The sequence below is a fragment of the Pelodiscus sinensis genome, chromosome 8 (assembly GCF_052426305.1).
Source record: "Pelodiscus sinensis isolate ZL-2025 chromosome 8, ASM5242630v1, whole genome shotgun sequence".
Lineage (NCBI taxonomy): Eukaryota > Metazoa > Chordata > Testudines > Trionychidae > Pelodiscus > Pelodiscus sinensis.
This window is the reverse complement of record NC_143059.1, coordinates 41,237,919-41,250,570: the sequence shown is the minus strand read 5'-3', so window position 1 is coordinate 41,250,570 and position 12,652 is coordinate 41,237,919. Positions and strand designations below refer to the sequence as shown.

Genomic DNA, 12,652 nt, shown 5'->3' with positions numbered 1-12,652 from the left:
AGGAAGGCCGGCGCTACCTCCATTGTCTCTGGAGGTAGGTTGTGGGGATTATTGGGGGTAGAAGGGATGGGGGGGGGGGCGAACACCTCTTGATTGGCTGGTCAGGCCCTCCCAATTGACCTGTTGATCGTGATCGACGGGTTGGTGACCACGGATCTAGACCATCCCTGATAGATATCTATTTAACTTGCTCTTAAATATCTCCAGACATGGAGATTTCACAACCTCCCTAGGCAACTTATTCAAGAGTTTAACCACTCTGACAGGAAGTTTTTCCTAATGTCCAACCTAAACCTCCCTTGCTGCAGTTTAAGCCCATTGCTTCTTCTCCTACCCTCAGAGGTTAAGGAGAAGAATTTTTCTCCCTCCTTCTTGTGACATCCTTTTAGATACCTGAAAACTGCTATCATGTTCCTTCTCAGTCTTCTCTTTTCTAAACTAAACAAGTCCAATTCTTTCAGTCTTCCCTCATAGCTCATGTTCTCTAGACCTTTAATCATTTTTGTTGCTCTTCTCTGGACCTTCTCCAATTTCTCCATATCTTTCTTGAAATGTGGTGCCCAGAACTGGACACAATACTCCATTTGAGGACTAATCAGCGCAGAGTAGAGCGGAAGAATGACTTCTACTGTTTTGCTCACAACACTCCTGTTAATGCATCCCAGAATCATGTTTGCTTTTTTTGCAACAGTGTCACAGTGTTGACTCATATTTAGATTGTGGTCCACTATGTCCCCTAAATCATTTTCTGCAGTACACCTTCCTAGATAGTTGCTTCCCATTCTGTATGTGTGAGACTGATTGTTTCTTCCTAAATGAGGCACTTTGCATTTGTCCTCATTAAACTTCATCCTATTTACCTCAGACCATTTCTCAAGTTTGTCCAGATCATTTTGAATTATGACGCTATCCTCCAAAGCAGTTGCAACCCCTCCCAGCTTTGTATCATCCGCAAACTTTCTACGCCAATATCTAAATTGTTGAAAAGATATTGAACAGAACCAGTCCCAAAACAGACCCCTGTGGAACCCCACTTGTTATGCCCTTCCAGAAGGATTGAGAACCATTAATAACTACTCTCTGAGAATGGGTTATCCAGCCAGTTATGCACCCATGTTATAGTAGCCCCATCTAAGTTGTATTTGCCTAGTTTATTGATAAGAATATCATGCAAGACCATATCAAATGCCTTACTAAAGTCTAGGTATACCACATCCACCGCTTCTCACTTATCCGCAAGATTTGTTATCCTATCAAAGAAAGCTAGCAGATTGGTTTGACATGATTTGTTCTTTACAAATCCATGTTGGCTGTTACCTCTCTCCTTATTATCTTCCAGGTGTTTGCAGATGAATTCCTTAATTACTTGCTCCATTATCTTTTGTGGCACAGAAGTGAACTTGACTGGTCTGTAGTTTCCTGGGTTGTTCTTATTTCCCTTTTTATAGATGGACACCGTATTTCCCCTTTTCCAGTCTTCTGGAATCTCTCCTGTCTTCCATTATTTTTCAAAGTTGATAGCTAAAGGCTCAGATACCTCCTCTATCAGTTCCTTAAGTATTCTAATATCAGAGGGGTAGCCATGTTAGTCTGGATCTGCAAAAGTGATGAGGAGTCCAGTGGCACCTTATAGACTTACAAATTTATTGGAACATAAGCTTTTGTGGGCAAAGACCCACTTCATCAGATGCATGTAGTGGAAATTCTAGAGGCAGGTATAAATATACAGGCATAAGAAAAGAGTACCAATCAAAAGTAAGGCTAGAGATAACGAGGTCAATTCAGTCAGGTGCTAGAAGTGGGCCTCATCCTCCCTGACTAATTTGACCTCATTATCTCTAGCCTTATTCTTGATTGGTACTCTTTTCTTATGCCTGTATATTTATACCTGCCTCTGGAATTTCCACTACATGATTCTGATGAATTGGGTCTTTGCCCATGAAAGCTTATGCTCCAATAAATCTGTTAGTCTATAAGGTGCCACAGGACTCCTCGTTGCTTTTGAGTATTCTAGGATGCATTTCATCAGGCCCTGGTGACTTGCAGACTTCTAAGTTTTCTAAGTGATTTTTAACTTGTTCTTTTTTTATTTTATCTTCTAAACCTGCCCCCTTCCCACTAGCATTCACTATGTTAGGCATTCCTTCATCATCAGACTTCTTGGTGAAGACCAAAACAAATAAGTCATTAAGCATTTCTGCCATTTCCAAGTTTCCTGTTACTTTTTCTCCCTCCTCACTGAGCAGTGGGCCTACCCTGTCCTTGATCTTCCTCTTGCTTCTAATATATTTATAGAATGTCTTCTGGTTTCCCTTTATGTCTGTAGCTAGTTTGAGCTCATTTTGTGATTTTGCCTTTCTAATCTTGCCCCGGCATACCTGTATTGTTTGCTTATATTCATCTTTTGTAATTTGTCCTAGTTTCCACTTTTTATATGACTCCTTTTTGATTTTTAGATCATGCAAGATCTCCTGGTTAAGCCAAGGCGGCCTTTTGCCATACTTTCTATCTTTCCTATGCGGCGGAATAGCTTGCTTTTGGGCCCTTAATAATGTCCCTTTGAAAAACTGCCAACTCTTTTCAGTTGTTTATCCCCTTAGTCTTGCTTCCCAAGAGGCCTTACTTACCAGCTCTCTGAGCTTACAAAAATCTGCCTTCCTGAAATCCATTGTCTCTGTTTTGCTGTTCTCCCTTCTACCATTTCTCAGAATCATGAACTCTATGGTTTCATGATTACTTTCACCCAAACTGCCTTCTACTTTCAAATTCTCAACCAGCTCCTCTAGAACAGCTTCCCCTCAGTAGCTTTTTCAACCTTCTGAAATAAAAAGTTGTCTTCTGTGCAGTCCAATAACTTATTGGATAGTCTGTGCCCCGCTCTGTTAGTTTCCCAACATATGTCTGGATAGTTAAAGTCCCCCATCACCACCAAATCCTGTGTTTTGGATGATTTGGTTAGTTGTTTTAAAAAGCCTCATCCACCTCTTTCACCTGGTAGATGGCCTGTAGTAGACCCCCTAGCATGATATCACCCTTGTTTTTTAGCCCTTTCAGCCTAATCCAGAGATTCTCAACACATCTGTCTCCTACATCCATCTCCACCTCAGTCCAAGTGTATACATTTTTAATATATAAGGCAACACCTCCTCTCTTTTTTCCCCCATCTATCCTTCCTGAGTAAGCAGTACCCTTCTATACCAATATTCCAATCGTGTGTATTATCCCACCAAGTCTCTGTGATACTAATGATCTCATAGTTGTGTTTATTTATTAGCACTTCAAGTTCTTCCTGCTTATTACCCATACTTCTTGCATTTGTATATAGGCATCTAAGATCCCGATTTGATCTTGCCTCCCAATGCTGCCTTGCCCCTCCTTTTTCTCTGCTATTATAGCCCACACTCCCTCCCATTTGCGACCCATCTCTCAGGTCTCCATGTTCAATATGCTTAACAGTACATAATATTACTAATTAAAGTGCACTCCAATAGCCCTCCACATCCCCTCCTGCATAGTTTACTCTTCCTTCTGGAAGGTATATACTAGAGGGAGCATTGTTGTCACTTCCCAGAATACAGACACACAATTAACTCTGTCTTTGCAGCATTATTGTATGTCTTAATCTGAGGAGTGAAAAGTGCATGCTAGAATTCAGTTTCTGAATTTGTTTGAAAGCCCTTCTTTCCACCTCATCTCTAAATCTTAAATTCACACAAATAATGTAGATGGAAAACGTAAGAATAATATAAAAAGTCCTAAGTCACTCACCAGTCTTTCAACCATGTTTAGGATTAGGTTCACAGGATCTAGTCTATGACTTATGTCCTCCCAAAAGGAAGTCAGTGTCACTACTGGCTTTATATTCGCCCATGGCAGGTAATAATAGTAGTTACCTGATGTGAAACATTCATGTGTTAGAACTGTTTTTTGAGGGTCTGAATACACACTTACTAAGCGCTTGACATTGTCATCCTTACTTATGTTGAGTAGTATCTTATTCTGTGAGTAGCTCCACTGGACCAGTTAGTCTATTCAGGCAGGCAAGTGTTATTCACTGAGAAGAAGCAGGCAGATTCTTACCCTAATTTATCTAAAGAATTTCTATTTTTCAGGTAAAGTAGTGTCCCTTTGTGTACGTCTAGACTACATCCCTTTTTCGGTAAAGAGATGTAAATTAGGCACATTGAGGCATTTTTTGAGGAGTACAGGATCTTTTGAAAAAGGTTTTATTTTCGAAAGATTCCCGTTTAAACTGCCGGGTTTTTTTTTTTAAAAGCCACATTTCGAAAAAAAGCAGCAGTCACCATTATGCAAACGAAGCACAGGATATTTAAATCCTGACTTCATTTGCAATATCAACATGCCTAATTTACATGTCTTTACCGAAAAAGGGATGTAGTCTAGACACAGCCTTGGCGAATAAGCATTTGACTTGAATCATTTAGAAAGATAATAAGGATTTTTATCACCTGATAACATTTTTATTACATTCTTTCTAATAATTCATTTGTGAAAGTAGCTTTGTATATTTTTTCTTTAGAATAAAAATGTTTTAAAATAATTTTATGAGGGAAAATTATTTGCTTTGTCTAGTAAATAAAACAGCATGAGAAATACCTAAAATGTGCAATAACTAAAATAAAAATTAAAAGTATTGTATATTTGTTACTGGTCAATCTAGTTCATCTCCTTTTAAGATCCCAATCGCTTGTCTAAGCACTAAACTAGAGTTATGAAGAAAGCACAGAAAGTTCAAAATAATACTTTCCTCTCTCAGACCCATAGATTTTTATGCTTGTGTTTATAATTTTTTATTGGTTCCCATGGCTTATTGACTTCAATGGGATTTGTATCAACCCCAAATTGTTTAGGTGTCATGTGCAACTAATTACAATATATCCGAAGATATCAAGACCAAGTACAAATATACATATTATTTGGTTATAACTTCAGTAGTCTTTCAACAAATCAAATTTGTTGTGATCCTAAAATTTTAATCAGTAAACAGATTTGTTTAAAAAAAATCTGTATCTTTACAGCCACATTTCTGTGGTATGCTTACCATCAAATACAACACGGCTGTATTGAGTTGTTGATGCCAAAGGCTTACAGGTGGTGTCAAACTTGTTCCCATAATTACCAATGCTAACCTCAAACTGGATAGCCTCACCAATATCTTGCAGCATGGAAGCAGAATGAAACACAGCAGAGAGGCTGAATTTTCGTCTACGCTGATATTTCTGTATAGAATTACAAGAGTTTTTGTTTTAACTAGTTAACTGTATGTAATGGTAGAAGATTAAAGAAAAGTAGCAGTATCTACATGGAAACAACATTTTCTTGAATACTTTTTACACATTTCTATGAAACTTGCATATGTATACACATACACCCATTCAATATAATATAATATAATATAATATAATATAATATAATATAATATAATATAATATAATATAATATAATATAGTAAACATTTCTTAAATCACAAATTTTTATGCTGGGAGGAAGAAGAAAAGTAACTCTTGCAGCCATGTAGTCAGTAAATTTTGTGGGAAGATTTTTCTGATTGTATTAATTATCTAAATAAACAAAGGATTTAATTGTTGCTATTTTAATAAAACATGTAATTCTCCAAAAAATAATAAAACAAAGCATTGTGCATCTATTCATATTGGCAGGAGCCCCAGGAATTACCTCAACAACTAGTACGTCATCACTGGAGATAGCGTCTATCTTTTTATTAAACGGCTTACTTTCAAGTAATGTAGATAGTTCAACTAGGATTCTGCCTCTGTACGCAACTCCTTCCTCCTGTAAAACAATCACACAAAACTCTATTTCTAATTGTGAAAAAATACTCCTTCGCTGGCCTACAAAATTGGAGTGAGAAGCCTGTCTCCAGTGAAGTTAATGGCAATACCACAACTGACTTTAATGAGATCAGGATTTCACCCAATATAGTAAATAAACTTACATAATTAAACAAATGTTAAAGAATAACTGGCTTTAATTTCTATTATAAATGAAGAGCAAGTATATTTAAAAAACAATAAACTGTAAATTACATATTCAGTGTTTTTGTATGTTTTATTCTGAACAGCAGCCAAACTATTGGAATTAAGCAAATATACAATATATAGTCTGGATTTGTAGAGTAACTGAAAATTACTGCCCCTTAGTTTGAAAAAGTTCCTGACAATGGGACATATATGCTACACGCATCAACTGGATGACTACTGCTCACTGGAGATCATATTGTGGACCAAAGGAGATAGGTTTTCCTCTAAATGATATGCTGCAGCCTAGGGATATAAGGGTACATCTACATAGCAGGGCTAAAGTCGAATTAAGCTACGCAACTTGAGCTACGTCAATTGCGTAGCTTAAGTCGATTCAGCTTTTGACGCCGTCTATACAGCAGAAAATCAAAGGAAGAACACTCTTCCTTTGACTTCCCTTACTCCTCATGAAAGAGGATTACAGGAGTTGGAGTAAGAAGTCCTCCAACTAGCCATTATTTTGAAATAATGGCTTGCAGTATAGACACACTCTTTGTTATTTCAGAATAATACCAGTTATTCTGAAATAACACTGCTGTGTAGACATAGCCTAAGGGAACAGCAGGCTCTGCATTTAAAATGTAGTTGGAGCTGGGAGGGCAGACAGCCTTGCTCAGTTCTGGCTCGCGCTGGTCTGGGACCAAATATCGCTGTGGCTCTGCAATTTAAAATGCAGTAGGAGTTGGGGGGGCAAGCTGCCCAGCTCCTACTGCCTTTTAAATTGTAGAGCCACAGCAGGGTTTGGTCCTGCACCCAGAGTGAGGTGGGACTGAGCTGGGCTGCCTATTTGCTACTCAAGTAGTCTATAATTCTATTGACTACTCAATTAATTAAATATCCGCCTCTTAACATCCCTATAGCAGCAGCCATACCATCATTAACCTTTTTGAAATTGCATTTTAATCTTAAATGACCCATAGAAGAAGCTGCCTTATGTATAGGCTTTTCTATATTAACTCTTAGGATAATGCATCCTTCTATTTTAGACAACTGCAGAGCTTTAGCAGTAATATTGACTGCTGTGCAGAGCAAGCAATAGACATGCTCCTCCCTACCTGCAGATATCTTGAGACCCATAAGGAAATTCCATTGCTCTTGAAGTACACAAGAGGTCTGGAGAATCTGAATGGGACCCCATGTCCTTACCAAGACCTCTATGCCAGCACTGCTCCCTAAGAGACTATCCTACCAGGGCCTCCCATTGCATCTGGCCCCAAATCAGTCTCGATAGTGGCTGATGGTGAGTTACAGTATTACTATTTTTACTTGGTTTGCCAAGGGATAATGCCACAGAGAGGCTGCCCCTAACCATGCCTAGTCATAAACCTCTTTCCAAAATCCCAAATGACCAAAAGTGCACAACTTGCATGTACAGGCTCTCTGGATAGGAGGCAAGGTGGAAAGATGAAACCATCTTTTTCATCAAACCTATCTCTGTGGCAGATTTTGGAGATCTGGAGAGAGCGTGGCATTTTCATGGGGGTTCAGTGCCCCCTCCTCCTGATCCCCATCTCTCTTTCCCATGGCAGTATGGCTAATCATCAGGTCTCTTTCATTCTCATTAGCCAATGCTCCATTCCCCTTCATGTGAGTGTTCAAATATGTAAAAGAGGAGCTAGTTCAAAATAATGTTTGTACGTTCCACCTTTTCTTATTGTTACAACATCACTGTAACACTGAGGTTTGGATGGGACACTGCCATGGAGAAGGGGTTTCTGTTGGACTGAGAGAAGATACAATATACAATGAAATTGGTGCTCTTCCTTTAAAGTCCCGCCTCTGAGATCTGTCTCATTTCATTTTCCTGTGTCAATGGGAATAGACTGGGAATACAATGGCTTCAATCTATATGATTCTAAATGCTCATTCAGAAGTGTATATAAAACTGAAACTTCCACAAATAGAAAAAATATTTCTGTGCTATTTATGAAGCAGTGACATCATGCTAAATGTATGTTATTTTGCAACAACAAAAATAACAAGTCCTTTCTTTACATTGGTCTTAAATAATTAAAACAAATTCAGTTTACATGTATTGATATCAATTGTTTTGATTTATTTGTCTTTTAAAAGAGAAACTAACCTTTCCAGAATTTAGCTCATCATAGGGGTCTGGGAATCCAGTGTATTCTCTTGGGCTTCCATAAAGGTTTAGATAACAGGGTCCAAATGTTGGTAAAAAGCCCACCTCTGTTTCCCCGGTGTTCACTAATAGGCAAATATCATCATTAGAAATAAACAAACCATCTTTTAGAACCACAGGGCATTAAACTTGAGATTCAGATGCAGCAAAACAAATGTTAGGTATTAGTTGTTAGTAAAGTAAGAACACTTTATTCCATGGGTGTATCCCAGTAATATGAATTTAATATAACTATGCAAATAAATACAACTGCCCCTTCTTGTTTACATGGCTATTAAATTAGATAATACCGTATGCAACAAAAAACCCACAGAATAAATTGACATACTACATTCCCACCATTAAACTATCATTTATGTGAAAGACCAATACAATTTTAAAACAATGTAAAAACTTCTAATGTAAAAACATCTTTTCACAAATAGATTAAACTGATTACCAGATATGACTGGCTTTCACTTAAATGTGCCAAGGATTATGTTCTATCTAACAATAAAGATGTTCACAGTATCTGGAAGGTTAGTGTTCAGCATCACAGACTATGCCAAGTTAATCCTACTGTTTTTAGTATGCTAATTAAGTGACTCAAGTCTGTTAGTAGAAGGACTAATAGAATGCAAATAATTAAAGTGTATCACAATATATAACACTATGAAATAACCTATTCACCATATCTGAAGGTAGAGTAGAATGTCTTTTTGTGCAAAATAGGGGGGGGAAATGAGGTTTGAGGGCACTAATCTAAAAACGATTTTCCATGAGGCCAAAATAATTAAAAGTACTGCTGCATTCTTAGATCTCAATCCTGCTCCAAATGAAGTCAATGACAACATTTCCATTGATTGAAATTGGACAGGAAGTATTATATTTGAATTAGTAAATGTGAATAATGTAGATTTTACTGTACACATACAAACAGATGAAAAATATTTTCATCTATAATAGAAATATACGGTTAGGTAATGTTAGAAAATGGCTACATGAGAACTCAGTAGTCCCAATCAACTGATTTAGACTTTTGAATTAAGCTTTTTACAAATGGACTAGTAAATGATCAGTAAAAACACGTATGATCTGGTGACTTAGGGATATTTCCTTTGTTTGGTTTGACACTGATGTTGACAATTTGTGTTGTAACAGTTTCTAAAGTTTTACCTTATTGAACATCTACTATCATTACAGAAATATCAGATCCTCTCCAAAAAGTTTCTCAGAGCTATGGAAATTTAAACTGATAAAAATAAGAAAAGATGCTTAAAACTAGGAATGCCATAATCATAGCTCCAGGAGATCAACAGAGGGATTCCCCATTCTCATCCCAGTCCCTGACAGTGGAAGAACTCACTCTCAGCCCCAAGAGGCTAACAGCAGGAGCCCCCACTCTCAGCCCTGAGCCACTGACAACAGGGGCCCTTGCTTTGAGTCCCAGGCAGCTTACAGCAGGAAATCATGGAAGAGTAATAATAGACTTTATTATCAATAAAGATAATAAGATCCATTATTATACTTTTCTACAATTTCCCAGGGCTTGCCCACAACTCAGCTACAGTTTTTTGACAATCAATTATGGTAGGGCCTTAGTTATGCAGATTCTCCATCATGTTAAAATGAGGTTGCTTCAACAAACTAATCATCTGGATTTGGGAAAACAAAGTAACCTGGTTTCCTAAAATGAAGGTCTTTGCAGATATAATTTGGGTTAAAATTGTGGATCCGGTATATTTTAAAATTGAGTGTAAAAAGAGTAAAACTTTAGGTAAAATTCATCTCTGTGCAAAAGGCTAAGAACCATCCACACTTTTGGTGAGCAATATTAACTAGAGTAGAAACTTTTCTCTCAATCCTAAATACTTTAATTTTTGTGTGTTTCTTCTGCCTTCAACTTAATACTTCTGAAGTTGTTTTCCACTAACTGCTAAATGACCCAGAAACTCTTACCTCTCATATTAGAAGTAAACAAAAAACTAGGGCTGTCAACTGACCTGCGATAATGCCTGCAAATAACACAGGACAGGATTAACGCATTAATTTTTGTAACGTGTTAATTGCAGGCGTTAATGCTGCACTGTCCCTTTGAAGTGCCATTCTGTCACTTCAAAGGGGCAGCGCAAGCAGAGCCAGGGTTCAGCTAGTGTCCCCAGCTGATCCCCAGCTTTGCTGTTGCAAAGCCCCTTTTAAGTGCCAGAGCAGCACTTCAAAGGGGTTTTACAATGTGGAGCTGGGGATCAGCTGAGCACTCCAGCTGATCCCCAGCTGCCCCTTTGAAGTGCCATTTTGGCACTTTAAAGGGGCAGCGCATTAGGAGCCAGGGATCAGCTGGGGATTCCTTCTGATCCCTGGCTCCGCGTTGCAAAGCCCCTTTGAAGTGCTGCTCTGGCGCTTCCAAGGGGCAGCACTGCATGGAGTCTGGGGTCAGCTGGGGACTCCAGCTGATTCCAAGCTCCATGCAGTGCTTCCCTGTTGAAATGCTGCCGAGGTGCTTTAAAGGGGAAGCACATGTTATTAATCATGATTACATTTTTAATCGCTTGACAGCCCTACAAAAAACCCTTCTTTGGAAACATAGATTTCTATGTTGAATTAATATGTCTGCTGTATGCTGATAAGTTCAAACAGAAGTGCATTTCTAAACAAATCAATGTTGTTTCATTTAAAGATGGTATGTTTAAAGAGCTTATCACAGAGGCTTGGGAAGTACTTCAGAAAAAATTATTTCAGTTTTTATTCTATTTTTCAATAAGCCATGCTTGGTGAGCTATGCTGCACTTTTTAATTTGAGTTAAGAAAATAAAGCTTTTGGGTAGATAAACGTATTAACATTTAGTTAAATTTTAAGTGTATTTAAACAATCTTAATTTATTTCTTATTAAATAAATGCAATTTTTAACTTAATGATTTTTAAAACCAACTCTAGTATAAAACAAAGACCAGTTTGTTCATAGTTACTGTAAGTAAGGTTTCATTTTTCAGAACTATTTATCCACCCAAGTAAGCATAATTAGATGAGCTGTGAAATCTTTTAGGTATTTATTTACAGGAAGCTGTAGAGCAGCATACACAGTTAAGCCATTCATTGCTAACTGAAGAATTGCAAGCCATTTGTTGGAGTGCATAATAACTGAAACAACATGCTCAGCTCTAAAATGCAGTGCCACACACCAGCCACACAGAAATATTTTCAAACCAGTTCCAGTGCCAAAGGTGATTTAAATAGTAAGTCATATTTTATAGTCTCCAAAAGTAACATTTTATCTTTTAAAATATTTGTAAATAACTATTTTAAATTTAAAAAACACAAAATAAATTCATTTTGTTTTGAGACAATATTACTGAGATTGGCACTGGACAGCAAAAGCAAATTAAAGACCAAGATATAAACCTTCATACGATGAAGCCCCAGTTCCCGAAGATGAAAATTCTATATTATGAAAAGACAACAGGTTATATAACAAGAAAATATAGAGCTTAAAAATTAAACATGTCAAAGTGCAATCTGCTTTAAAAATAAATCAAAGCTGAAGTCACGCAGGAGTATCCTGGTATTTCACTGCTTGAATACAATGGAGTGTGATATTTCCCTTGCTTTATAGATTCTAAATAAATTTGTACCTAGGGCTGACATCAAAATATAATTTCGGGGTATGAGTTTCAATGTCTCTGTGTGGGCCCCATTTTTTATTTAAATATTTTTAATTACTATCTTAAAAACTAAAATCACACAAACTATTATTTTTGTTTATAGCTACCATGATGCTTTTCACTGGAGCAAACTCACCTAACTTGCTATACTAGGCAGATATATAAATATCAAGTTTGATTTACTGTGAACTCTTCTATGCGGAAGCTAATATACTGTAAAACTTTTATGACAAAGATTAAACATGTATTTCTGACCAAGTTGCACATGTATTTCTGACCAAGAGGTTGTCCTACTAATAAATAGGGTCTTGCTATAAGAAAAAATGAAATTATATTACATACATCCTATTAGATTAGAAACATGTTATGCATAGCTTATAAATAAATTATTAATAAAATAAATAACAACATATTGTAAAGGGGATAAACAATGTATAGTGAAATAGTTATAAAGGTAGCATAACAAAGCAGGAAAAAATCTCAATTTTGTTATCAATGGGAAGAATAAAGCTGTTGGAGTATATATTTCTTGCAATATTTCAATAATTTCACAGATCTCACAAGTTCTAGCAGAGAATATCTCTCTGCAGGATGGAAACCTGGCCTACATAGATGAATTTTCTTGTTGTCATCATCAGTTCAGCTTTTTCGGTTTTTCCTATAAGTAGCAGAGCCAGTCAATTGAACTAACTAGAAAACTTTGTCCTATGTTTGGGTCCACTTAAACACATTTTATTAAAATCTACCAAATGAACCCAGTGGTTTGGAGCTTAGGCTCTCTCAGGCAATGAGATACAGAATCCCTGTC

The 12,652-nt window shown here is 37.1% G+C and overlaps 1 protein-coding gene across 4 annotated transcripts in view; it reads right to left on the bottom strand.

Annotated features, from left to right (window-relative positions):
* The window catches only part of MYOF (myoferlin), a 150,191-nt gene that overhangs the window by 58,989 nt on the left and 78,550 nt on the right, over positions 1-12,652 (bottom strand). For 2 of the 4 annotated variants that reach the window (XM_075935158.2, XM_075935159.2), the window contains exons 17-21: positions 11,585-11,623; positions 8,146-8,270; positions 5,698-5,814; positions 5,063-5,240; positions 3,769-3,893 (exon numbers count right to left, since the gene is read on the bottom strand). In XM_075935158.2, the coding sequence (XP_075791273.2) occupies positions 3,769-3,893; positions 5,063-5,240; positions 5,698-5,814; positions 8,146-8,270; positions 11,585-11,623 (584 nt within the window). The remainder of the gene's footprint in view (positions 1-3,768; positions 3,894-5,062; positions 5,241-5,697; positions 5,815-8,145; positions 8,271-11,584; positions 11,624-12,652) is intronic. The other 2 variants (XM_075935160.2, XM_089780168.1) reach the window with 1 other exon arrangement.